Source organism: Onthophagus taurus, chromosome 2 (genome assembly GCF_036711975.1).
Source record: "Onthophagus taurus isolate NC chromosome 2, IU_Otau_3.0, whole genome shotgun sequence".
Lineage (NCBI taxonomy): Eukaryota > Metazoa > Arthropoda > Insecta > Coleoptera > Scarabaeidae > Onthophagus > Onthophagus taurus.
The window spans coordinates 1,477,843-1,505,234 of NC_091967.1; the positions used below are offsets into that span (position 1 = coordinate 1,477,843).

Below are 27,392 nucleotides of genomic sequence, written 5' to 3' on the forward strand. Positions count from 1 at the left end.
AATAAAATCTGGGTGTGGATATGGGTCTTCTGGTCTGCCTATCTGTACCGGAGCTGGGGAGTAATGAGTTTTTGTATTATTTGAATGTGATGGGTACACGTATTGGGATGAATGTTGTGGTCTGTTCTCTAGAGTGGTGATTTGTACTGGAAATGGAGGGTATGTTTGAGATAGACTACTATTACTTGTATGAGGTGAATATCCGTATGAAAGTAGACGTGAGTTTGGCCCGTTTATTGTTACAGAATTTCTGTGAAGGGTTCCAAAACGCCCTTCATATAAGATGTCGCTAATGGTCTTTTTCGCGTGAATTTGCTGCTCGGGCGACATTTTCACTAGCTCCAGTGCCCAACTTTTCGCTAGAATGTCTACCTCATTGTTGGAAGCACGCAGATGTTGGCAAGCCATTCTTAATAATTCATTTCGGGTCTGAGATTCCTCGGTTGTCCCTTTTCGTTTTGGAGCTCTACGTCCTGTGGCAGCTTCCGGCATTTCTATTTCTTGAGAAGTATCTGGATTTTCCTCTTCTGCTGCATTTGCTTCTGTGTTACCATCGTCCCGAGAAGAATCCTATAAAAGGCCAAAATGGGTTTATAATCTTTCGTCTTTTTTGCAGTGGGCTCTTCAATTGTGCATGATTCAAGATGCAATTCTATAAATGACACTAACGATATGTTTCTTTCAGCTACCACAAAGTGAAAATGAGTGGAGAGCTGTAAGTAAAGATTTTGAAACGAAGTGGAATTTTCCTCTTTGCTTAGGGGCAATAGACGGTAAACATATACACATATTTAAACCCCCCGGAACAGGCTCCTATTACTTCAACTATAAGCATTCATTTAGTATTGTTTTAATGGGAATTGTAAATGCAAACTATGAATTCTTGATGGTTGATGTGGGCGCTAATGGACGTGTTTCTGATGCAGGGGTGTTTTCAAATACCTTCTTCTATAAAAAACTTGTAGAAAAGAACTTGGGCCTTCCTGAACCGGAATTTGCCTTTAACTAATACCAAAGTGCCTTATGTTTTCGTAAGGGATGACGCTTTCCCACTTCTGGAGAATTTAATGAAACCATTCAGCAAGAGAAACCTCACCAAGGAAGAAAAAATTTATAACTACAGGGTGTCACGCAGCCGTCGGATTATTGAAAATGCATTTGGGATACTAGCTTCTCGATTTAGAATTCTGTTAAGTCAAATTAATCTATGTCCAGAAAAAGCTGTTACTATAACATTAGCATGTTGCTATTTGCACAACTTTTTACGACATAAAAATGTAGAGTGTTACTTCCAAGGCGGCGTAGATGTTGAAAATATAAATACCGGAGAGTTTACAAATGCTGATTGGAGAGCAGATCCTACGTTACAAACACTACAACCACTTCAAGGGAGAAACAGTACAACAACAGCAAAAGAAGTAAGAGCACAGTTTTGTAATTACTTTAATACTGTTGGAGCTGTTCCGTGGCAGGACAACATTATATCTTAACTATAAATTATCAGTTTTTCACAGTTGTGCTTAAAAATATATTACTTTTTAAATAAATTATTTCAAAATAATAACAGCATTTAAATAATAACTGATTTGATTACTTACCCTGCCTTCATTTTCAGTCTCTTGGGGCTCGTCCATGGTAGAAGTCCCTGGTAATTGACATTTTGAATTTCTACAACTTGTTGCGCATCACGTTGAACAACACCATACACCATACAATTTTTGCACAACAGCCTCTGTTGTGCAATTTGTTCGCAGGTGTATGGGCCCTTTAAGGGAAATGTAGGATTTCTTTAAATAATTGATTTGATTTTCTTATAAAGTTTATTTGCAAATATTTTTTGTTACAATTTACCCCTAATATGAGGCACTGTGTAAACTTAACCATTGCTTAAACTAATTTGGAAGAAAAACATCCATACATTTTAATAATTATTTTAATCTGTTCCATATGGAAGCTATGCTTGGTTATCAGTTTCAGATTAATATACAGGGGGAAACGCTTTTTGACCTTGACCTTATTTTCAAGGTTAAATGAAGGTCACGACGAATTTTTTAAATAGCACCCTATATATTTTATTGTAAAATTTTAATCTGTGGATAAAAGAAAATAATTAAAAAATAAAAAAAAATTTACTGTGTGGTTTTGCCAATACAACGGCATTGTCTTTAGTTCTTAATGTTTAGAATACTATTTAAGAATGCTCAACAAAAAAATCCAGAAGACCTTTTAAAAAAGGTTCCGACATTTCCCCGCCTTTGTCAATTTGATAATAGAATAACGCATAAAAAACAAGAGTTCGTGGGACTGATATGTCGGCATTTTCAGAATATCGCTTTCAGAGACTTAATTGGTTGAATTGTTTTAAAATGTAACAGGTAAAACTAAATTTGCATAAAAACTGCTTGGCAACAATTCATTCCATCGTTTTACAGTAAGGCAAAGTGTTTAAACTAAGTCATTAAATCATGGATACTCTAAGTGTGGCAGAAAAAGTCGAAATGATTTTTATTTATGGAGAAAGTGGCAGAAGAGTTGCTGATAGTATAGCTTTGAAATACACCTTCGAGAAGTACCTTTTACAAAGTTGTGAATGATTTCACTAACTCTGGAAATGTGCAATCAAGAAAAAGAACTCTGCGAGCAACTGTAACTACAGAAGAAAAGAAAATTGCGGTATTAGCTTAGCGTTGAGATAAATTCTCAAGGCAGCAGCACTCGACGACTTGCAATTGACGCCGCAATATCGAAGACATATATTTATGGAGATGATTGAAAATCGATTAATATTTTGTCAATGGGCACAAGAACGAATGCAGTTGGACGTCAATTTCTTGATTTTTTTTGTGGGGCGTCCTGAAGAATAATAGTTAATGAAAAACACAAAAAATGTGTGAAGAATTAGTGTTTATTAATTAATTTGCTTATCTGCGCAACCTTTCATATCGACCCGACCACGTTTCTCTTGTATTGTGTGTAGTGTTTTATATCGTTATTTGATCTTAATTGTTAACATATACTGGGATAGATATGTGTTTGTATATATACGTATGTATATGTGTGTATAATCTTAAAATAAATGAAGCGTTTTTTAACTCTGTCCATCGTTCGTTTTAGACGGTAAGAATTTTAACTGTTATGTTTCTTGACGTCATATTGTATTTCGATTTTCTGTTTTTAGTTGCGCCTGAAGACGAAAAGTAATTTTTTGAAACCGGTTGCGCAGATAAGCAAATTAATTAATAAACACTAATTCTTGACACATTTTTTGTGTTTTTCATTAACTAAAATTCCCGAAGAATTATGGAGAAATACATTCCCTTTTCTGAAGAATAATGTTTATCGCGAAGTACCGACTATGCCAGAAAACATGAAAGAGCGGATAAGAAACGCATGCAGAAATAGTAATCAAGAAAATCTTTTAGGATGTGAAGAAAGTTTTAGTAGAAGTGTTAATAAATGTATTGAAGTGGGTGGAGAGAAATATTTGAATATGTATTATAATTTTTTTACTTTTTAAAACCAATTTAAAAAATTGGTCGTGACCTTCATATGACGTTAAATGACCACCTGTATTAACTGTAGAGACTTAGACTCCATCAATGTGTCTCACACTCCTGTATATGAGCTGTGTTGTGCGATTATCTGATATGTATCGATTTAACTAAAAAAATATTTTTTTCGAATAATTTTATTCTACAGGGTGTATCTGAATGACATGCCCAAACTTCAGGGGGTGATTCTTTAGGCAATTTTAAGGGTACTTTGATATATAAACATGGGCGACTTGGGCTCCCCTAAGGAGCTACACCTCTCCAAAAATGGCGGAAAATTTTGGTATAATTTTTTTTTCTCAAAAACCATAAACGCTAGAACAACGAAATTTGGGGAATATGTTTAACTGGTAGTGAGGCACGTTTTCACCCTATTTGGACTTTCAACCTATCCTTCTAAACAACTAAACGTAACCATCCGCTTTACATTTTTGCTAAAATTTTTTTATGCAAAGGGTAAATACATTAAAGAAAAAATTACATAGGTAGATGAAAGTATCCTAAAACTTTTTTGTCTCTCTAAAATTTTTCCAAAAACGACTAATTTTTGAGAAAAAAAATAAAGCAAACACTGCCCGTTCAACAACGGGGTTGTCGATCAAAAGTTGGAATGAATTTTTAATGAAAAAATCTTAGTAGGCTTTGCAATCTTTGTCAGAAATATTTTGACGTTTAAATGTCAGTGGTTTTCTTACTATTATTATTGTTTTTCAAATTAATTTATGAATAAAGTTCTACCGCATTTACGCTCGTTTACTCGACGTTTCAAAATTTTAAATAAAACAATAATAATAGTAAGAAAACCACTGACATTTAAACGTCAAAAATATTTCTGACAAAGATTGCTAAGCCTTCTAAGATTTTTTCTTTTAAAATTCATTCCAACTTTCGATTAACAACTACAGCTTAACAGTTAGTGTTTGCTTAATTATTTTTTTTCTCAGAAACTATTAACTTTTCGAAGAACATCAGAAAGGCAAAAAAGTTTTAGAATATTTTCGTCTATCTAAATAAAATATTTCCAATGTATTTATCATCGTCATAAAAAAGATCTAGACAAAAATTGAACGGGGGTGGTTATGTTTAGTAACTTAGAAGGGAAGATTGAAAGTACAAATAGGCTCGAAACATGCCCTATTATAAGCTAAACATATTTCCCAAATTTCATTTTCTTGGTGTTAATGGTTTTCGGGAAAAATAAAATAAACCAAAATTTTTCGCCATTTTTGAAGGGGCGTAGCTCCGCAGGGGAGTCGAAATCGCTGATAGTTTATATGAAAAAGTACCCTTAAAATTGCCTAAAGAAGCACCCCCTGAAGTTTGGGCACGTCATCAGATACACCCTGTATATTAAAATTTAAAAATTAGGCACTTTTGTCTTGATTAAAACTTAATCTCTACCAATGTTGGTAGTTCGTTGAATATGTTATGTTAACTTAATCCCCATCAATTAATTTTTCTTCTATTAATATTTGTCAAGTCTAAACCTACAAAGTTACAAAGGCAAATATTTGTAATTAAGTGTGATGTCAATCACTGTATTATATAAACTGTGTATTTTCTTGATAAATTCTTCTGTTTAATTCTAAATAATAATAGTTTGCAAAAAAAATACAATAATTGTGAAAAGTTTATAACAAACTTTATGTATTCTTCAGTGTACATCCTATAATGTGTTCCCAATATATTCTGTCGTTTTATTTGTTATTGATAAACTAATAGAGTGATCTTTACTATATTAATTTCGTGCTAATGGATGAGCTATTGCGAACATGGATCTTAGTAGTATTAAATTAAATATAATAATATCCTTGGCAAGAATAGCTTTTTGTTGGATTTCCTCTTCTACGTTGTTCCTTTCTAATTTTTTTTAGTGTACATAAATATTAATTTAATTAAAATTTCAATATTGTACTTGAAAGTAGTTTAATTAATTATAATAGTATCCTCCGCAATCACACATAACCTTTGTTTTCGTAGGATTTCCGCTTCTACGTTGTTGTTTTCTCATGTTATTTATTTCACTGTCATATTCGTAATTTATGTATGAAGAATACAAATCATTTTCTAAGTTATTTACAATCATATCAATTTCAGATTCACTTAGATGTTCTGTTGATGTACCTTTGTTAAAAACTTTTTGGAACAATTTATTGTTCCTGAGTTGGTTGCAAGCCCATTTTAATAATTTAATAAATCTGTTCGTTATTCCGTCTACTAAGCGGTGCAATACTCGTGGATCTATTTTATTAAACAGACGTTTTGTAATTTTGAAAATATAATCGCGAGTAACTTTTTCAAAGGCACTTAAGATTTCATCGACTATTTGGTTAATATTTCTATTTAAAAAGAGTTCTCCCATTGAGACGATATTTTTTAAACCTCCTGCCCAATTTTGTACGTCGTCTGCGATTCTTGACCGAACATTTGGTGTAAGATTTTCGGGTATAGGAGGGAATGTTTCTAAAAATGTTGTTTGATCTGATCTGGCCATAGATCCAAAATTCATCATGTCAACAGGTCGGCCATTTAGTAGTATTTGATCACCAACTGCACTGAACCGAATTCCTTCCTTATTGAACATCTTATTAGAGCGTGTTAACACTGCTATTACTTCGTCTACATTTTTCGTATTACGAATTGATGAAATAACGGATGCTTTTCCTTGAGACTCTCCTTGAGTTCTGATCGATTCTTTTAACATCTTATTGAATGTTCGTCTGTGCCTGTTACTTCTCAAACTAAGCTCTATTTCGCTCAAACTTTGATTTTGACTTTCTTCAATAATAGTACCAATATTTTTAAAGGTATATACAGAATGTGAAAAAAATAAAATTGAAGCTCCTAATTGTACAATTACAAGTGGTGACTTTGTTTTGGAACTTATTGCTTGATAAATAGCATTTCCTATTCCCATTCCTCCAATTGTTAAATTAACACCGTTTAATCCATACAAGACGAATCTGGTTCCCTGGAAAATAAATGGGTTTTATTTTATGATTTTTATTTATGATAACTTAATTACCGTTCCTAATTGAAAACCTCTTCCAGCAAGGAAAGACACTGTTCTCATGGCTCCAAACATTCCTACACTAAATACGCCACCTGCAATATTTAGGAATGCCGCTCGACTTTCAGCGTTCTTCAAATCTATTTCCTACAAAATATAATTAAGTTATAAATACGTAATTTATCTATTTTTTTTATATATATCTTTACCTGTTTATGTTTTTTTCTGTCTACCAAATTGTTTATACTTCTTCCAACTGCATAAAGTCCGCTTCCAATTCCTACAAAAGCTGCTATTGGTAAAGCTATGGGTGCTGCGGCAGCAAGAAATGGTACAGCGCCGACAACAGCTGCTGATGTACCAGCTATAGACACGCCCCCAGCCACAACACCTGAAACTCCAGCAGCAACATCCGTAACACCAGCAATTTGTTGAAGGGGATTGCAAGCGGGTGATAATTTAGAGCAATAAATCGTGGATCTACCATCATCATCAGCAACGTAACGTCCATCTTTTGGATAGATAATTTCGCCAGGTGGATATTTATTGTTGTCAAGAAAAGCGGACCATGATTCATACACTCGTCCTTCAGTATCAATGATAATTCGACAAGCTACTTTACAAGGGTCAGTTTTACGCTTGCATTTTCGCAGTATAAATACCGGATATGGTACATAATCTGAATCAGGATCATAATCTTTTTTTTCTTTAGCGAATCGTTTAGCTTTTTTTTCTTTTTCTTTTGGAAGCGTTTCTAAACAAACATATATCATTTTTAAGACCACTCTTCCATTCCATTTGCAATATTTATCTAAAATAACATAAAATATAAATATTGTGGGGCCTTTTTTGACTGAGGCACCTCGGCCACAAACGGCCTAAGTGTTATCAGATAAAGTTATATGTAGATCATTGACTAACTAAGCTAAAATCGCTTGCGGCCGAGGTTCAGTGTTTAATACAATATCAACCTGAAACTGTTGATTGTATTGTCGCACCTCGGGCGCAAGCGGCTTCGACTTTATTAAATAGAAATTGTAGATCGTGTCACTTGACATTACTTGACTAAGCGACATTTTATCGTTTTTAGAGATTTTCAAGCTCTCTGGTAGGTAAAGGTGTAACCTATCTTAGAAAAAACGCAGAATACCGAAAGACCTAAAATACTATTTGTTTTAAAGGATAAAACTAAGCGCCAATCACATTATAAGGTTTAGTTTTACTCTAGCAGTATCACTAGAACTCACACAAGACCTAGAACTAGAATCATTCGGGTTTAGCCGTCTTGAGAGACGTGTGGCTAAACCCGAATGTTTCTAGTTCTAGATCTAGTGTTAGTTCTAGTTTTACACTAGCACAATTACTAGAACTAACGCAAGACCTAGTAATTGTGCTAGTGTAAAACTAGAACTAACACTAGATCGAGAACTAGAAACATTCGGGTTTAGTCGTGAAAAAAACTTTCAGCTGTCAATATCAACTTTAATTTTATTATTATATTTGTAATCCTCATAAAATAACCTTTAAAATGAGTCCAAACTTGACGCATTTATCTCAAAAAAACAAAAAGTTCGAACTTTCCACTTTTAATTTTGACATATTTGTCAAATTCATAAAAAATCCTTTAAATTGAGTCCAAACTCGACATATTTAACTTTAAAATTAATGGAAATACAATCACTTCCGGTTTGAAACGTCAACGTCAATTTTGACATATTTATCATCTTCATTAAAAAAAACCTTTAAAATGAGTCCAAAGATGACGCACTTATCTCAAAAAACAAAAAAATTAGAATAAAAAACATTAAACCCTAAATTAGCAACAATGAAGATGGCAATTTAATTTTTAAATATTAATACCAACCTTAATTTTTTATTTTTTTTTTATTATATTTTTGTTTTTGTGACAAATATTAAGACATTTTATAAAAATTAAGAATATGTCAAAACGACATTGACATTTCAAACCGGAAGTTGCTTATATCTCGAGTAACATTGGAATTAAACGTATCATGTTTGGACTCATTTTAAAGGATTTTTCACGAGGATTACAAATATGTCAAAATTGACATCCTTAACCGGAAGTTGACCATAACTTCATTAATATTGAAGATAAATATGTCGTGTTTGTACTCATTTTAAAGGATTTTTAATGCAGATTACAAATATGTCAAAATTGAGGTTGGCATTTTAAACTTGAAGTTAGTTATCATATAATAGAAGTTTTATAACTGAAGTTAATCTAGTGTTAGTCACTTTTCCGCACTTTCTTTTTATTTTTAACGTGTTTTTTAGGTCATTTCACATTGATTAAAAAAAAATCGTCGATTTCAAGTGCTAGTTAAGCGCTAGTTAGCATAGCATATTACTATGTTGTATATTTTTATTGAACTAAAACTAGAACCAGAACTGAAAACATTCAGTTTAGTCGTGCAAAAAACTTTCAGTTGTCAATGTCAACTTTAATGTTATTATTATATTCGTAATCTCCATAAAATAACCTTTAAAGTGAGTCCAAACTTGACGCATTTATCTCAAAAAACCAAAAAGTTCGAACTTACAACTTTTAATTTTGACATATTTGTCAACTTCATAAAAAATCCTTTAAAATAAGTCCAAACTCGACATATTTAACTTTAATATTAACGGAAATAAATCACTTCCGGTTTGAAACGTCAACGTCAATTTTGACATATTTGTCATCTTCATTAAAAAACCTTTAAAATGAGTCCAAAGATGACGCACTTATTTCAAAAAACAAAAAAGTTAGAATAAAAAACATTAAACCCTAAATTAGCAACAATAAAGATAGCAATTTAATTTTTAAATATTAATACCAACCTTAATTTTTTATTTTTTTTTTATTATATTTTTGTTTTTGTGACAAGTATTAAGACATTTTATAAAAATTAAGAATATGTCAAAACAACATTGACATTTCAAACCGGAAGTTGCTTATATCTCGAGTAATATTGGAATTAAACGTATCATGTTTGGACTCATTTTAAAGGATTTTTCACGACGATTACAAATATGTCAAAATTGACGTTGACATTCTTAACCGGAAGTTAACCATAACTTCATTAATATTGAAGATAAATATGTCGTGTTTGTACTCATTTTAAAGGATTTTTAATGCAGATTACAAATATGTCAAAATTGAGGTTGGCATTTTAAACTTGAAGTTAGTTATCATATAATAGAAGTTTTATAACTGAAGTTAATCTAGTGTTAGTCACTTTTCCGCACTTTCTTTTTATTTTTAAAGTGTTTTTTAGGTCATTTCACATTGATTAAAAAAAAATCGTCGATTTCAAGTGCTAGTTAAGCGCTAGTTAGCATAGCATATTACTATGTTGTATATTTTTATTGAACTAAAACTAGAACCAGAACTAAAAACATTCAGTTTAGTCGTGCAAAAAACTTTCAGTTGTCAATGTCAACTTTAATTTTATTATTATATTCGTAATCTCCATAAAATAACCTTTAAAGTGAGTCCAAATTTGACGCATTTATCTCAAAAAACCAAAAAGTTCGAGCTTTCAACTTTTAATTTTGACATATTTGTCAACTTCATAAAAAATCCTTTAAAATAAGTCCAAACTCGACATATTTAACTTTAATATTAACGGAAATAAATCACTTCCGGTTTGAAACGTCAACGTCAATTTTGACATATTTGTCATCTTCATTAAAAAAACTTTAAAATGAGTCCAAAGATGACGCACTTATCTCAAAAAACAAAAAAATTAGAATAAAAAACATTAAACCCTAAATTAGCAACAATGAAGATGGCAATTTAATTTTTAAATATTAATACCGACCTTAATTTTTTATTTTTTTTTTATTATATTTTTGTTTTTGTGACAAATATTAAGACATTTTATAAAAATTAAGAATATGTCAAAACGACATTGACATTTCAAACCGGAAGTTGCTTATATCTCGAGTAACATTGGAATTAAACGTATCATATTTGGACTCATTTTAAAGGATTTTTCGCGATGATTACAAATATGTCAAAATTGACGTTGACATTCTTAACCGGAAGTTAACCATAACTTCATTAATATTGAAGGTAAATATGTCGTGTTTGTACTCATTTTAAAGGATTTTTAATGCAGATTACAAATATGTCAAAATTGAGGTTGACATTTTAAACCTGAAGTTAATTATCATATAATAGAAGTTTTATAACTGAAAACGGAGCGTTCTTAAATTTTAACCTGTAAACTTGTAATACTTCGTCCTTAATTTCATTTTACAACAAATTAGTAACTAATAATCCGATTTCGACTTTGATACGTGATCTTTTTTAACAAAACAAAAAGAAATATTAAGAAACTTGTTTGTAAAATGGATAAGATGAGAGATGTTAATCTATTTGCAGAGTCTCTGAAGATGGCCAAGGGACGAAACTGGTGTTATCAATGTTCTATGATAAAAATGGACAGGCACCAAACAATTTCAAAGTTTTAATCTTAATTTCTGGCATTTTATCCGTTGATCCTTCCACCTAGTTCGTGATTTTCAAAGGTTTATTTGGCCGTACTTAATTCTTAAATTTTTAATGTACAAATAACTTACTATTTGTTTCCAAAATTTTACGGAACATTTCCTCAACAGCTTCATCTTGTTTTTTGATGCTATCTCTTATATTTTTCTCCTCCTTGGATGATTTATTTTTGATTTCTTCCTCTACATCAATGGGTGGACCATACAAAGCATACTTTATATTCGCCTTTAATTCATCATGATCTTCGCGTTCGTAACTAGTATACTCATCGACGTTCATAATTTTTTCCATTGATTTTAGAAAATCATATGAAGTCGGAGGTTTTGCATGCTCAGTTTTCAGTAATAATTCGCGCAGTGACACCAGATCTGGAGGAGTATAAACTTCTTTAAATATAAAAGGCTTTCTATCGTAGGATACAATGCCAAATGCAACGGATTTATTTGTAAGAAAATAATCAATCATATGGTCATCAAAATACTTTGCAAAACTCAATATTAATTCATCTACTTGATCCGCATTTGAAATATCCCAAGCGTACAGAACCAAGCGATTTTTTCGAAAAGCTTCTTCGATCTCACGATTTTGCAAGAAGACACAAAAATCCGAAGAGAAAGGATCATCGTGGTGGTGTAAATAGAATAACAAAATGTGATCCTTATTGTGGAGTTTATTAATTTTTGTGGATAAATCTGTTATTTCAAAATCATAATTGAATGATTGAAGAATATTCGCGAATGATCTGCTCGCTTTGATATCAGCACTATCCATTGTAATTTCTAAAATCAAAAAGAAATAAAATATTAAACAATGAAGTCCAAATTCACGGAAATTGTAATAATACCAACCAATAAATTGTTTACTGATTTTATCCAGATACACGTGATTAATTAAGGAAGGCAATAATAAAACAAAATCAAGGAATTATACCTGTAAATATAAAAACAAACATGACAACTTTAATGACATCAATATGGTAAAAGTAATTACATTATTAAGTAGTTAATTGTGTTTTTATGATTAAACTTTACTGAATAAATTGTTGATGATTAAAATAATGAATTTTTGCACAATATTCTTGATCTTAAAGGTAATGAATCATTGGTGACTGTTAATTTATCAAATAGAAATGAATTGTCAAAATGGTCTATATTTTGATTCAAATTGGATGACAAATTTGAAAATGTATCAACATTTATTATTAAGATTATATTAAAACCACTTTGAACCAAGATCTTATCCTGATCAGATCAGGAAAACTATGGTAATCAATAGAGTGATGAATAAATTTGAAGAAATTGGGTTGACGGCATCATTCAAGTAAATGACGATTTTGCAGCACAGATCAATTGCAGCGCCATCAAAACCTTCCGATTTGACACCGTGCGATTTCTTACGCTTGAGTCTTTCCAAGATACAATCAAATATGATCTCCTCATATGAGAGATTTTAGTTTATTTTTGATTCGATGTCCAATGCGTACTATTTTGGACTGTAGAGTTTCTAGAAACGTTGTAAAGTTAATGCAGTGTTATGAAGAAACTTTTCTCCATTCGCTGCAAAGTCTCTGAATACTGCAAACTCTTCGAGCATTACAGAATTCCTAGATAATAATACACTGAATTAATAACACAGAGCAACAGTGATTCTGCGGCATGAGATATCTTAGTCAATTTTGGTTCATTTTGGTCCACTGAATATAAAAATAGTAATTTATTTGTTGAATTGACTCTAGTTTTTGAGATAAAGTATTAATTTATACAGAAAATTAAATTTTGAGAAAAGAGAATATTGTTGAAATCTATATTTTAAAATTATTTATCCATTCGGCTTAAAACAAAAAATAAAACAAAATTAACTATAATAAACAAAAACATACATAGAAAATCGTTTTCTGTGTGATTTTCTATTGTGTTTTTGATTAAGGCAATCTCTCTGTAAATTCCAGCAATAATCCGCCATCATATATTGGTCCCACCGCCCTTTATATCTCTCTTCCATAATCTTGATATCTTGGTGAAACCGCTCCCCTTGTTCTTCGCTGTAGTCACCCAAATTATCTGGAAATTTGTCTAAATGGCTGTGCAAGTAATGCAGTTTCACGCTCATGTTAACGCCCAGTTTTTGGAATTTTTTAAGCATGTTGTCTACCAATTCATAATGTGTTTCAGCTTTGTGGTTTCCTAAAAAATTTTCGACAACCAATACGAAGCTTGACCATGCTTCCGATTCAACTTGATTCATATGGTTTTTAAAATCTTGGTTTTTAATAAGGGAGCGAATTTTGGGACCGTCAAAAATACCTGCTTTTAACTTCTCGATACTGAGACCAGGAAATAATTCACAAATATATTTGAAGCAGTCGCCGTTCTTATCTAAAGCTTTCACGAATTGTTTCATAAGTCCAAGTTTTATATGGAGGGGAGGCAGGATAACTTTTTCGCGACTTATTAATGGTTCTTCGATGATGTTTGCTTTTCCTACATCCATGTTAAGTCTCGATGGCCAGACTTTCCTGGTCCAGTGTTCATTTTTCGCTCGACTATCCCACAGACATAGAAAGCAAGGATATTTTGTGTATCCACTCTGCTGCCCCAATAAAAAGTTTACCATTTTTAAATCTACACACACTTGCCATTGATGTTGATCGTATGAAATTTTTTCTAAAACAAGCTTGATGTTTTTATATTCTTCCTTAAGTATAGTGGAATGACCTATTGGGATTGATGCTAACACGTTTCTGTTATGCAGTAACACACATTTCAAACTTGTTTTAGAACTATCTATGAATAGTCGCCAGTCTTATGGTTGATATTCTGGAGGGCCCATTAAATTTAAAAGCCCAGAAATGTCATTACAATATACGATATCATTCAAATTTGTGAAATAAGGAAGAATATCGCGCTCTCTAGTTCGATAACTTGTTATTGACACGCCAGGATGAAGGCAATGTTTTTCTTTCAGTCTTGACGCAAGAAGCTCAGCTGATTTCTTCGATAAATTTAAATCTCGAATCAAGTCGTTTAGCTCACTCTGAGAAAACCCTTTTCGTGTAGGACTACTTTCTTCGAATTCACTTTCACTGCTGTGTTCACTGCTACTGCTAACGTCTAACATTTCAACATCATCATAACAATCGCCGGGTAAAGAAGTAAATTGCGGTGTTGGTAAATCTTTACTATGCAACGTTGGTGGCTTAGCTGATTGTTGTACATCTGGGTAAATCCATGAACGCTTTTTATACCGATTCATACCCTCTACATTTACAGCGCAAAAATAGCAGTCATCAAAGTGGTTTCTTGGCTCTCTCCAAGTCATCGGTTTTCCAAATGGCAGCCCTTTTCGACCTCCTTGTGTCCAGTATCTGAGTGACTCCACACAAGTTTTACAAACTTTATGCGGAACCCAACATTTATCTTGCTGTCCAAGGTGTTTTCCAAAATATGCCTGATAGGCTTGTTTCACGAAATCGTTTATATTCCTTCGTTGCTTTTCCTGACAGTATTTACCACATATATAGCAGAAATGATCGGGATTATTAACACAGGACTTGCGTGATGATCCACTCATACTTTTTTATTTTCAACAACTACGTCAAGATGACAATAAAAATGAGTAAACTACACCGAATAGTGATCAAAAAAAACAATGTTAAAATTTTAAGGCTATTTGATATTTCGAGGGTTTTGTTATTTTAATAAAAATACCAGTTCCACAATTTATACAATGAAAACAAGTTGACGAGGAAAAGAGCAATAAATAAAAAACACGTATGCGATCCCAGATGTGTAACACTCTGCTATACCACCAATGTTGCTTAGTAAAGATTTACCAATATAGGTGTTTACTTGTAATTATATGAAATGTTAGATAGTATTAAAAAGGAAAAAAATAGTGAAAGTGAATGTGAAGGCTGTAGTCCTATACGTCAATGGCCATCTTAGGGTGAGCTTGATATTATATTTTTCCCAATCAGACAACTAATTGTCGATTTATGGTAAATTATGTAAAGCTGTCTTTTCATTTTATATAGATCGGTTTATCACGAAAACTAATAATAATTAAGTTTATTGCTACAAAATCAGCATTCATTCCACAAACAATTAAATTTTAACAATACTACAATTACATATATCACATTACAATACAATACATTTTATTTCCTATCCCACCCCTCCCCATCTCCTCCCCGCATCTCCCTACGCTGCCTTGTCGCCACCACCTCCCTCATCCATTCTCTTCCCTCTGCCCTCTCCCCCAGCACCTGCTTCCAGCCGATCACCTCCTCTCTTAGCTCGTCACACTCCCTCAGTAGGTGCTCCAACGACTCCCACTCCCCCCCACATAGCCTACAACCCCTCTCATCATCTCTCATCCAATACCTATTCGCTCTCTCCTCATTGCCGCATCTGAATCTTGCCACCATCCTCTTCCCCTCCTCATCCCCCTCCACCGACAGGTACTTCGGCAATCCCTCCGTTATTATTTCCTCGTACTTAGGGTTGTACCTGCTCTCCCTTATCTGCCCCCTTCTTTCTTGCCTCTGTACATCTCTATCCCTGCTCTCCAGCTCTTTCCACATCTCAATCCCTTCCCTCCTTCTATCATCTACCGCTTTCACTGAGTACCCCACCCTTCTGAAATATTCCTCCCTTCCTCGTTGCCCGTAACCCCCTTTCCCTGCCTTAATCTCTTTCCAGCACTCCCCCAAAATTTTACATTGAGACCTCCCTTCAGCCCTCTCCTCAAAACGTACCGCCCTTTTATCACGAAAACTAGAGTCAATTCAAACAATCTAATTTATAGCATAAGAACTTCATAATGATGTGCATTTAAATTGGCTCCATAAAATTAGGCCGCAGAAAAAAAATATTGTTTTGTTCCCCTGTGTAATACATGGTAATATAAACGTTAAAGAATTGGAGAAAACCCCGCTGAATATCCGAAGCGCCTGAATATGCCGCACGGTGTTTGGTCGTCTTTTTAGTTCTTATTCTTTGGTATGTCCAAACTTGCGCGCGGCAAAATTATATCCTGCGAACTCCGCATGTTGCTGCCATGCTATATTTGCACACACTTTAACCTTTCGAGTGCACTGTGGGGTCAATATGACCCCACGACTTATTATTTTATGTGTATTTTCTAAACTATTAAATCTTTTATTTAATGAATTTTTATAATCTTCTAGACTATAATGCTCTATATGTATCTGTAATGAATTTGAAATTTATGCGTTTCTAAAGGACAAAAAAATTGATTGGGGTCATATTGACCCCACAGTGCACTTCTTGTACCTTTTTTTCTTAGGAAATTTCTTTAAATACTTTGAATTTGGAGCCGTCTTTAGCTTTTATTTACACAAAGGGGAAGTACCTATCTATACATTACTACTTGTGTGAATCCCCGGCCTTCCTACTTTGCTACATTCAACTGTATAGCTTCATCACAGAGCCACAGAGGTTCATCAGTTTGTTGTAAAACGCGAACATGTACGGTAGTTCCTAACTTTGTCGTATCAATACGGAAGTTGTTTCAAAAGTCAAAATGAGTCACAGAAGGCTATCCGACGATGAACCACCGACGGATTTTAATTGTCAAGAATTTAGTGAAGACGAAGATGAAAGTGACGAGGAAAACTCAACTTTTAGTGAACATGATTCTAACTCTGAAAATGATGTAAGTGACGGTGACGACAACCTGGAAAACGAAGTAAACCTAAATGGAATAGTTTTCCAAAGCCAACATCACGCACAAGGGCAAAGAATATAGTTTTACACCTGCCTGGTCCAAAGAGAGCTGCTAAATCGGTAGTGAAGCCTCAAGATACATTTTCATTGTTTTTTGATGGTGACATGGTAGATAAGATAGTCAAGTATACTAATATAAAAATTGAAAGTGTTCTAGAAAATCGTGTAAATTTATATAGCTATGAAAGAAGAACAAACCGAGAAGAAATATATGCAGTGTTCGGTTTACTCTTTATTTGCGGAGTTATGAGATCGTCTCATCTGCAACTCCATGATCTATGGAATACATCAGCTATTTGTCATGCAGCCATGAGTGAAAGGCGTTTCAAATTTTTGTTGGGCAACCTTCGATTTGATGATATTACAACCAGAAACATACGTAAGCAAGGTAATAAGTTGGCAGCAATAGTCGATCTATGGGAAGCATTTGTTGTTAATTGTCAGAAACACTACATTATGAGTGAATACGTTACCATAGACGAAATATTATGTCCTTTTCGCGGACGTTGCTGTTTTGTGCAATATTTGCCGAATAAACCTGCAAAGTACGGTATAAAAATTTTTGGAATGAATTGTGCCCGAACATTCTACTTTTATTCTGGAAAAATTTATGCCGGCAAAGAAAATAAAAAACGCGCAAAAAACCTAGCGCATGATGTAGTCATGAATCTCACCGTTCCAATTCACAATACTGCAAGAAATATCACAACGGATAACTGGTATACATCTATACCCTTAGGAAAAAGTTTGTTGCAAAAAAAATTAACACTGGTTGGTACTTTGAAAAAAAATAAGGTCGAAATTCCCAAAGAGTTCCAAGCAAACAAACAACGAGCTGTTTATTCTACGTTAGAAGGTTTTTCAGAAGCCAAGAAAGGCAAGTGTGTGATCATTTTTAGTACAATGCATGATGATAAAAGCAAACTGGAAGCTGAAACTAAAAACAAGCCTGAAGAAATCGAATTCTATAATAAATCAAAGGGAGGCATAGATACATTAGATAAATTGTGTGCCACGTACACGACTCAAAGAGGGTCACGACGCTGGCCTATGGTAATTTTCTATTTTATGTTGAATGCTTGCACAATAAATGGTCAAGTAATCTTCAGAGATGTTAAACCTGACTATTTCAGAGATACTTCACATTCTAGACGATTATTTATACGTGAAATAGGTGCAGGTTTGGTGAGAGCGCAACTTCAGATAAGGTCCGGTATACCAAATTTGCAACCTTTGCTAAAGTTAAGTCTTGCGCGCTGTGGATTTGAAGTTCCCCCTAGACAAGCACAAAACCTTGATCAACCAGGACCACCAGCAAAACGCAAAAGATGTGAGTACGGGAAGTTAGCCCCCCATTTTTTGATTTTTAAATTTTTTATTGTTGTTCTAGATTATTCTAGAGTTGTTCTACATTGTTCCAAAGCGGCAAATCGAAAAAATAAAAACTCCGCGAGAAAACCGAAAAAACAGGTTTTGTGACTAGCCCCCCATTTTTGGAAATATCTAATTTTCTTTGTTGTTCTAGTTATTGTTCTAGAAAATGAAAATTATGGGATTCAGCATTACGAAGTTATAACTAAAAATAGGTTTGGCCGCCGAAATGTCTGGGTGATTGCTGTGACCATAGTTTTTCTAATATCAATTCCATATTACAAATATATACTTATTATAGCTAACGCAATCTGGAACAGCTATTATTTTCACTAGAACAACTCTCTAAAGGGCACTTTACTCTTTGAAAATTAAAGTTTTTGGAAGTTTCAGTCAGTAATTCTTGTGTCAGTGGTTTTATATTACACAATAAGAATTAAAAAACATAGAACAATCTAAAATAACTGAAACTTTGCCGATTCAAATTGTTCTAGATGTGTTTTACGTTTAACATGGACATTAATTTTGCAAAATCACATATTTTTTGTTGCTCTAAATTGTTCTTGTTGTTCTAGGTACTTAAAATGTTTATTTAATCACTGCGGCTTTAGTTCTTTTAAAGTTTCATATTAAAAATTAATACTTACAACAATTAAAATAATTCAGAACAGCTGTTATTTTCACTAGAAAAACCTTAAATTTGAGTTGTTGTGATATCGGACAGGTTTTGTTGAATCAGTGAACCCAACCTTTAATATAATAATAGTTTTAAAAAACTAAAAAAATATGGAATAATCTGACCATCCTAATTTTCTAAAAATCACAAGTTTCACCTTTCTCTTTAAACTTATAATAGTAAAACATAAGTTGCGATTTAAAGTGTATTTTATTTTGTATAAACTAAGTAATAAATTAATAAATAAACTAAACTAACAAATAAGACAATAACTATTCGATCAGAATTACTATATCAGTACAATAACTTATTCTAAGGTAAACTATAACTAAATAAACTAAATTATGTAATAGTTATTTATATTACAAGTGGGCTAGAAACATAATTACTGTACGAGTGTGGAGAATTGCACGACGAGGTCGTAGACCGAGTCGTGTAATCACACGAGTGAAGTAAACAGTATTGTTTCTCTGTAAGTAGATAGCACTTTCGATAGATTTCAATAAATTAAGTCTGTTCTGATTAGACTAAAAATGCGTTACGTAATGAAACCAGTGCGGTAATGAACTTCATTACGTAACTCAAATCACCTCAAATGAGTGCGGTAATGATGACTTATTCAAGCAGTCGTAGATAAATAAATTAATATCATGGAATAATACGATTACATCACTTTCCTCATTTATAAACATATATGCACATTTGTGCATTTATTTCAGTAGCTTCTTCAACTTGTACGGATTTTTTTCGTAAGTCATTAAATAATATCCAATTGGCATTGTTGGGCACAAATGCTGGGTACTGTCCTACATCATTCAAAGATTGAGTACCTTCGTAACTGATGATACCTGCGGGGATATAGAATTTGTTGTGGAGTAACAAATTGCGTGCGTAATCACTCAATTTTATTTTATTGTTCTCTCTATTTGTTGTTTCTATAAACAGACCACATTTTTTTTGCAATTGTTGCTTAGAGTTTGCATGTAGTTTTCTATTACTTGCTTTAGCTGTGCATAGCCAAATATTGTTACGATGTCAATGTCGATTGGTAAACTTATGTTTTTATGAAAAGTAACGTTTAAACAATTATTGCAGTTTTTAGTCCTACAATAACTAAATTCTTCTTTAAATAGTTGTGTGCAAAGAAACGCAATATTTGAAATAGCATTCACTATTATCACGCCAGCAATATTCTGACTTCCAAAATAACTTATTCCTGTATAATTTTAGAAAACTAAAGCAATCTGTGCAAACATTCTCAACATGATTTCTAAATGAATTGTGTGCAAATGGTAAACTATGAAATATACTGTCGAATTCGCAAGTATTTTGAACAATATATTTTTTATTGAAATAGATATTAATGAAACTTACTTATGAAAGAATTACTAACTGAAACTTCCAAAAATTTTAATTTTCAAAGACTAAAGTGTTCTTTATAGAGTTGTTCTAGTGAAAATATTAGCTGTTCCAGATTGCTTAGGTATAATAAGTATATATTTGTGACATGGAACTGAAAATAGAAAAACTATGGTCACAGCAATCAACTAGACATTTTGGCAACCCAACCTACTTTTGTTAGTTTAGTTTATTTATTAATTTATTACTTAGTTTTGCAAAATAAAATACACTTTACATCGCAACTTATGTTTTATTATTATAACTTTAAAGAGAAAGGTGATTTTTATTATATTAGATGGTCAGATTATTCCATATTTGTTAATTATTTAAAACTATTATTATATTAAAGGTTGGGTACACTGATTCAACAAAACCTATCCGATATAACAACAACTAATAAAATTTAAGGTTTTTCTAGTGAAAAACCTTACAGCTGTTCTGAATTGTTTTAATTGTTGTAAGTAGTAATTTTTAATATGAAACTTTAAAAGAACTAAAGCCGCTATATTTGTACTAACATGTTGCTGCCATGCTATATTTGGACACACTTTAAAGCGTATAGAGATAAGGGGAGAAAATGCTACAATCTATAAATAGCTTGAATTTAGGGGATTCCCAAAACACTCCAATTCAATCGACGCCGAACCGAGTATTTTACTGAATTACGTAACGGTTATTAATATGAAATCTGTGTGCTTCCCCTGGTTTATTCATGTATCCGGGTATTTCACGCACATGTAAATAACGAAGTGGAACATCACATTTAATTAATATTTGAATCACTCACCTCATAACGTGTATGTCTATCGTTAGAAATATAGATTTTAATACGCAAATAAAGATAATCCTTATCTTTTTCGTATATAAATATATTGTGTATGTAGGAGCAGGATTTAGATCATATTACGAATAAATTGATTTAAGAAAATCACTTACAAGACACAATATAAGGCACTAAAACCACAAAACATAGTTGTTGTATGACTACTGATCGACGACTGATTGTGTTCATTCATTATTTATATAGTTCAACATCAAAACATGTGAGTACGCAATGTTGCCAACTCACAAAAATTTAGAACTTTTTTTAGGAATCTCAACTTATTTATTAGAATCACTTTAAAAACCTTTCTTTCAACTTCGAATAAAACAAAAAAAAATAACAATTATAATGAATAACATTATTATTCGCTTCCGCCTTCACCTTCGAATGGCGCTTCGGTCTCGGCGAGCAAATCGTCGTAATTAACTCCTCGAATTTTCCGTAAATTTAAAAAGAATAATACCGGTATGGCGTTCCACGATAACATCATCACAGCAAAATTCATCAATTTCTTGGTGAAAGACATCCGATACGAAGGTGGTCCAGAAATTATGTTAGCTCGTGGTGTATAAATCATTTTCGATCTATGCTGAGATTGCAATAAACGTTTTATTGAAAACATTTTTCGAATTTTCTGAAAATAAATATTTTATCAATATTTAAATGTCAATTTAATCAACAATAATTACACTTTCAGATTTTTCTGGAATAGTAGATTTCTACAATTTTAAACTTGTTAGTTTAGACACTCAAACATAGGTATTGCTTTCGTGTGTGTATTTAGTATTTATGTTATATTTAAAACCATGTAATATCATGGTTTTTGAAATTTGTGTCTTCGATTTAGTCGTGCATTTAGCCATTTCAAATATCAATAACGTTATTTTTCTCTTACAACAAAAAGACTGGATAAAAAATTACTTTGGTTCCTTCTGTTTTGAGATCGATTTCAGAAAAAAAGCAATTATTTTTGAATGACTAATGCTTACATCATCACAGTAAGAACTTTTCGTAGTCGTAAGAATGGAGATAAGAAACTGCGGAGTTTAGATAATCTCCATTCTTCGCCGGAAAACAGTGTGAATAATGTAACGTTCGGAGGCGTTGGACCCCGGACTGGGACACAGTGCGGAGGCAGCTCCTTCCACTATTTAATTACTATGCTCCATAATTGATGGTACGCTATGGCGCCGGATGGGAAAACGGCTTCCGGCTCCCGCCGACCACGAAGGAAGGAACCGGGCTCTCTATCAGCGGCTTCTTGGAAAATCTCTATCTACCCGGGATTAGCTAATATCCGCTCGGCGGCGACCCCCTAAATGGAGATTGTGGTGTGCACTCGGCGCACCCCCATTCTCTTCCTAAAAATCCTTCGGACAGTTTTTCGCCAGAATTGGTCTATTCTACGAGATTAAAGCGTTATCTTTCCGTGTTTAGTTCTGAGAGAATAAGTTTTTTTTCGCAGGTTGGGGTTGGTTAAAAACGAACGGTTATTTCCGTGGTGTATATTTTTTTCTTGGACGTGTAATGTCGTTAACAAACTTCTGAAAAGTAGATAAACTGGAAGTAATTCAAAACGAGATTGTAACAAATCTGTAACTTTTCCAAGAAAGTTATCTATGCGGGATAATGAAAGAAAGAGCCAGAAAAATTTATTCTCCTTGCGTAGACAATCATGAAGTTGTGGTCTAAGTGGGAATAGAAACTAATTACTTAAATTATTAACCCATTTGTAGCATACATATTGTAATAAAATCCCTGTTTCCGAAGAAACAGAAAAAAGACTAATTAAATTTAAGAAATTTACTATATTGGATTAGACAATAAGTAGTTAGTTTTGTTATGATTTTCGTTTAGTTTTAAGAAAAATTAGGACGATGTGCAAGAAAAAGGTAATTCATTGAAGTCTATGACCTTTGTTATATATGCAACCAAACAAACAAACGACACCGTCCAAATCTTGCATCAATTTGTCCATGAATCGTTGCCATGCAGATGGAGCAGTTTTAACTCCGAACATTAGTCTCTTCACCTTGTAGACCCCTTTGTGCGTAGAAATCGCCTGGATCATAGAGCATTCTTCGTCCATCTTCATATGTAGGTAAGCGTTTCCTACATCGAGTGTACAAAAATACTTGCCACCCTTCATTTTATTGAAAATATCTTCTATTCTTGGAATCGGGTAACGGTCATCTTGCAAATATTTATTTATGGTAATGTTGTATGCTGCACATATTCTTATTCTCCCGTCTTTTCTTGAAACTGGTACGATGGGTGTACCCCACGAAGAATGGATTGTCTTCTCTATGATTCCTTGCCCTTCCAATCTGTCCAATTCTTCCTCCACCGTTGGCTGTAAAGCGTATGGTACAGGTCTTGGTTTGCAAAAAACTGGTCTAGTATTCGGGTCGATGAATTTATGGCTGTACTTGTAATTTGGAATTTCTCCCAATTCGTTGGACAACACGTTTCTGTATGAATTTAAAAACGTTTCCAATTCTATATCCATGTGTAAATTATTGATTTCTGGCCAATTTATTTTTATTTTCTGTAATCAATCTCTTCCGAATATGGCATCAACTTGTAAAGGTAAAACATACAGTTTCCCTTCGGCTGTTTGATCGTTGTAGCGTATCTTGACCATCATTGAACCGGTAGGATGTATGATTTCTCCTGTGTAGGTTCGTAACTTCACGTTAGTAGGATGTATGGTTGTATTGGGGCATATTTTCTTAAACTGTTGTATCGAAATCGTGGAAACAGCTGCACCTGTATCCAATTCCATGTTACATTTTCCTTCGTTTATTCGAATTGGCAATAGAATTTTAGATGTATGTAATGAATTAATTGCAACAATTTCGTTGACTGGATGAACTTCTTCTTCTTGTTCGTTTTCACTTGTAGTATCGATTTGTTTTTGCGTTTTTGCTTTTGTATTTGTACTTCGTTGCATACAAACCGATTGTACGTGTCCTTCTTTCTTGCATTTGTAACATTTTAAGTTTTTCGCTTGGCAATTATTAGCTTTATGGCCTGTTTTGCCGCATCTAAAGCATTTACCAACCATGTTTTCTGTATTCTTTGTATAGTTCTTTTTGTTGCCATTAAAATGATTTGATTTCTTCTGGATCGCATTTATTTGTCCCGGAGCTTGCATTAATGAAGATTCTTTTTTGGATACTTCCATTAATTTTGCTATTTGTACCACATCATCGAAAGTTGGATTCTTTTGTTGTAATAGCCGTTCTCGTACTTCTGCATCACGGACTCCTCTAATAAATTGTGCGCGTAAATGCGTTTCTATGGTAGATGTTTGACATTTTGTACAATTGAACACACAATTGATTCTCCTTCTCCTTGTAATCGGGTGTAAAATTTATGTTGCTCTGCAGTTACACTAGCCTGAGGTGCTAGATATTCACGTAAAAGCTTGATTAATTCATCGTATGATCGTGTATTAGGAAGATCTGGGGCCGTAAGTTTAGTTAAAATTTGGTAAATTTTAGGACTAAGACATCCTATTAAAATTTGAACACAAAGTTTTGTTTGTGAATTTTTATCTACGCCGCGTAGTTGTAAGTGGTTATCTAAACGCTGTAAGTACGAATCGAAATTCTCGTTGTTTTCATCATAGGGTTGTAAATTATCTCTTCCCGTATAATTTGTTTGTTTGTTTTCAATGATTTGGTTTTGCGTAGCTTGAACATTTTTCTAAATGTCTGCGATTTGAGCTAAAACGTTCGTCAATTCGGCCATTTCAAGAAATAATGTAAAGGATTTGTATTTATAGGAAAATGATTGTGCCTAGAGGGCTATCGAGGCAGGTTTTAGGATGCCCTTGAAACACACATTTCTTTATTATTTATTTTTCTTTTTCTTTTATTTTCTTTTGCGTATTTTTCTATTGTAAACGTATAAATTTTTGACTCCTTATCCGCTTGTATTCGCGTAAATGTATAGAAATTTGTAATTGTACCTGTAATTTTTCCTCGTGTACTTTTCTTCTCCTCTTCTCCGTCTCGTCGCCAATTTGTTGTATATGTAAACAACTTGTTTGTAGAAACTTTTATTAGTTTTATTAGAATAATTGAATATAACAATTAGCACTCTAAAGGTTATTTTGTAAGCAATGGGTTAACGTAAACGTGGTTCTTCTGAACTCTTCTGACTGTCAAATGATGCTCCTCTTCTGGTGTTCGCTGAGCGGCGCTTGTGTCGCTTGTATGTTTGGTTGCATATATAACAACCTTCAAATTTTGACCTTGACATTTACATTTTGACGGGTATTGATTTTGGCGATTTTCGATTCTAAAACCATGCGAGATCGATAGATCGTGTCGATTTAGCCCTTAGGCCGCAATTTCACCCGTTTCTGAATCATTTTACATATTTAAATTCCATTTTTTTTCTTTTCAAACTTTAACATCAAATTACGAATTTCTCGAAGGAATTTGACACCCGAAAGCGCGATTATCTAAAAGAACGAAAAATTAGCTACAAAATCTTAATCAAATTTAAAGTTTATAAATAATTTCGAATATTTTCAAAGTTGATAGTTATTTTCTTTAAAAAATTCAATCATTTTGGCTAACCTGTGTAATTTATAATTCCCGCCATTTTATCAACCAATCAGAGAGCCCAGATTCAAACTGAGGCGATCAAATTCGGATATCCAAGAAGCCTTTGTCCAAAAAGGGTATATAAGGCCGCGCAAATTTGACAGCGGGAGAGTTCAATTTTGGTTAGAGCGAAGCGTTGTCGAACCTACGTCAATTTAACCTAAAAATTTCTAACCTAAGTTTGAACTTAGAATTTTTTATCAAGTAAAAGTAAACAAGTGTTTCTAAATTATCTGCGAAGAAATTGAAACCATACCTGAGATCGAGTCCAATGTTCTATCCTGTCCCCGAAGGACCCGAGAATCCTAAACTTCTAACACCGAAGAACATCCATCCCGCAAGACCAAGGTCAACCAACCATTTTTAACTGACATGTCACACCTCCGGAAACAAGTTAAGTGAATATAATTTCCTTTTATCGAACTCTTTAATTTTTATAACCCTCGCGATTAAAATAAAAAAAAAATCAATCTTAAAAGACCCTTATAAATTAACGCGTATAAGCTTTGTCAATTTCAACACTCTTATAAAGGAGTTACCTCTTTCTTGCACAGACTTCTTTATGCTCTATTTTATATTTAGTTCGTAAATTTAAAAATTTTGTTATTGTTGTCTCCATGAACTTGCGTTTTATTCTTTTTTTTTGTCCCTGAGATTCATGTTCTTTAATTTAACAAGAAAAATGTATTTTTATTTTTTATTTTTAAAATTTTGCCACAATTTCAAAGCTAGGTTTCTCGCGAACCATTCATTCGATTTTGATGATTCCTTTTTTGATCGAAAGGTTGATTCTTCTGTAATAATCCTGCGAGAGAAATTTTTATTCGGATATTAATTTGAGCATATACGGGGTGCAAGAATGAGAAAAGCATTTTTTCTCGAAATTTGCAATACCCTGGGGGGAGGGCAGATGCTACAGCAGAGGGTGTTAACTGGAATCAAACGGTAACCCAATCTTTTCTGAACATTTTGTTTTTTTATTCACTCTATTATCTCTGTTACTAACGAAGATGCAGTGTTTTAAAGCGAACGCCTGTGAAAACAAGACAAACAAGCATACAAAATCTAAGGTAGCGCGCTAGGTAGCGTATGTCAGTTTGTTTCGAACAGTAAATTGACAGTTGTCAAAGATGCCGTTGTCAATAACTGATGTTGCGCGTATTATTAGTTTAATTGAAGATGGCAAAAGTCAGCGGTATGTTGCCCATACGTTGGGTATACCCCGAACAACAGTTCAGGATGCCTGGAACCGATATGGAAACAGGAAATTTTACTAGGCGGCAAGGTTCCGGTAGAAGACGAGTGACAACAGCAGTTGATGATCGATTTATTGTGCTAAACACTTTGAGGAATCGTAGAACGACTGCTGTAGAAACTCGGCATCGTCTTGAAATGGTGCGTGGGGTTGACGTAAGTGAAAGAACCATTCGTCGAAAACTTGCTGAAAGTGATCTGCAAGAAGACCTGCCAAAAGACAGCGGCTGCTCCAGATACATCGGCGAGCACGTCTTCAATTTGAATGGAAGAATGGGGTAAGGTGCTCTTCACTGACGAGCCCCGATTTTGTCTCCGGTCACCTGATGGTCGAGAACGAGTGTGGAGACGTCGTAATGAAAGGTTTGCGACCTGCACAATTTCGGAAAGAGTACCTTTCCATGGAGGTCATGATATGGGCGGA

General features: G+C 33.4%; 2 protein-coding genes across 5 annotated transcripts; both read right to left on the reverse strand.

The window, feature by feature from the left end:
• Positions 1-2,339: 2,339 nt before the first annotated feature.
• On the reverse strand, positions 2,340-26,220 carry LOC111418045 (uncharacterized). 4 transcript variants are annotated; one of them, XM_071201586.1, is made up of 8 exons: positions 25,971-26,220; positions 25,688-25,874; positions 25,072-25,569; positions 11,926-12,007; positions 11,149-11,856; positions 6,771-7,372; positions 6,577-6,708; positions 2,340-6,522 (listed from the first exon to the last, which is right to left on the reverse strand). In XM_071201586.1, the coding sequence occupies exons 5-8, from the start codon at positions 11,846-11,848 to the stop codon at positions 5,482-5,484; spliced, it is 2,475 nt and encodes an 824-aa protein (XP_071057687.1). In that variant the 5' UTR covers positions 11,849-11,856; positions 11,926-12,007; positions 25,072-25,569; positions 25,688-25,874; positions 25,971-26,220; the 3' UTR covers positions 2,340-5,481. The 4 variants fall into 4 exon arrangements, with proteins under 4 accessions (XP_071057687.1, XP_071057686.1, XP_071057689.1 ...); XM_071201585.1 differs by lacking the exon at positions 25,971-26,220 and having other exon boundaries at positions 25,688-25,896; XM_071201588.1 differs by lacking the exons at positions 25,072-25,569; positions 25,688-25,874; positions 25,971-26,220 and adding an exon at positions 21,209-21,773.
• Positions 23,650-24,162, reverse strand: LOC139429149 (uncharacterized). Its single transcript, XM_071194639.1, has one exon. It carries the CDS (start codon positions 24,160-24,162, stop codon positions 23,650-23,652), a length of 513 nt encoding a protein of 170 aa, XP_071050740.1.
• Positions 26,221-27,392: the final 1,172 nt, after the last annotated feature.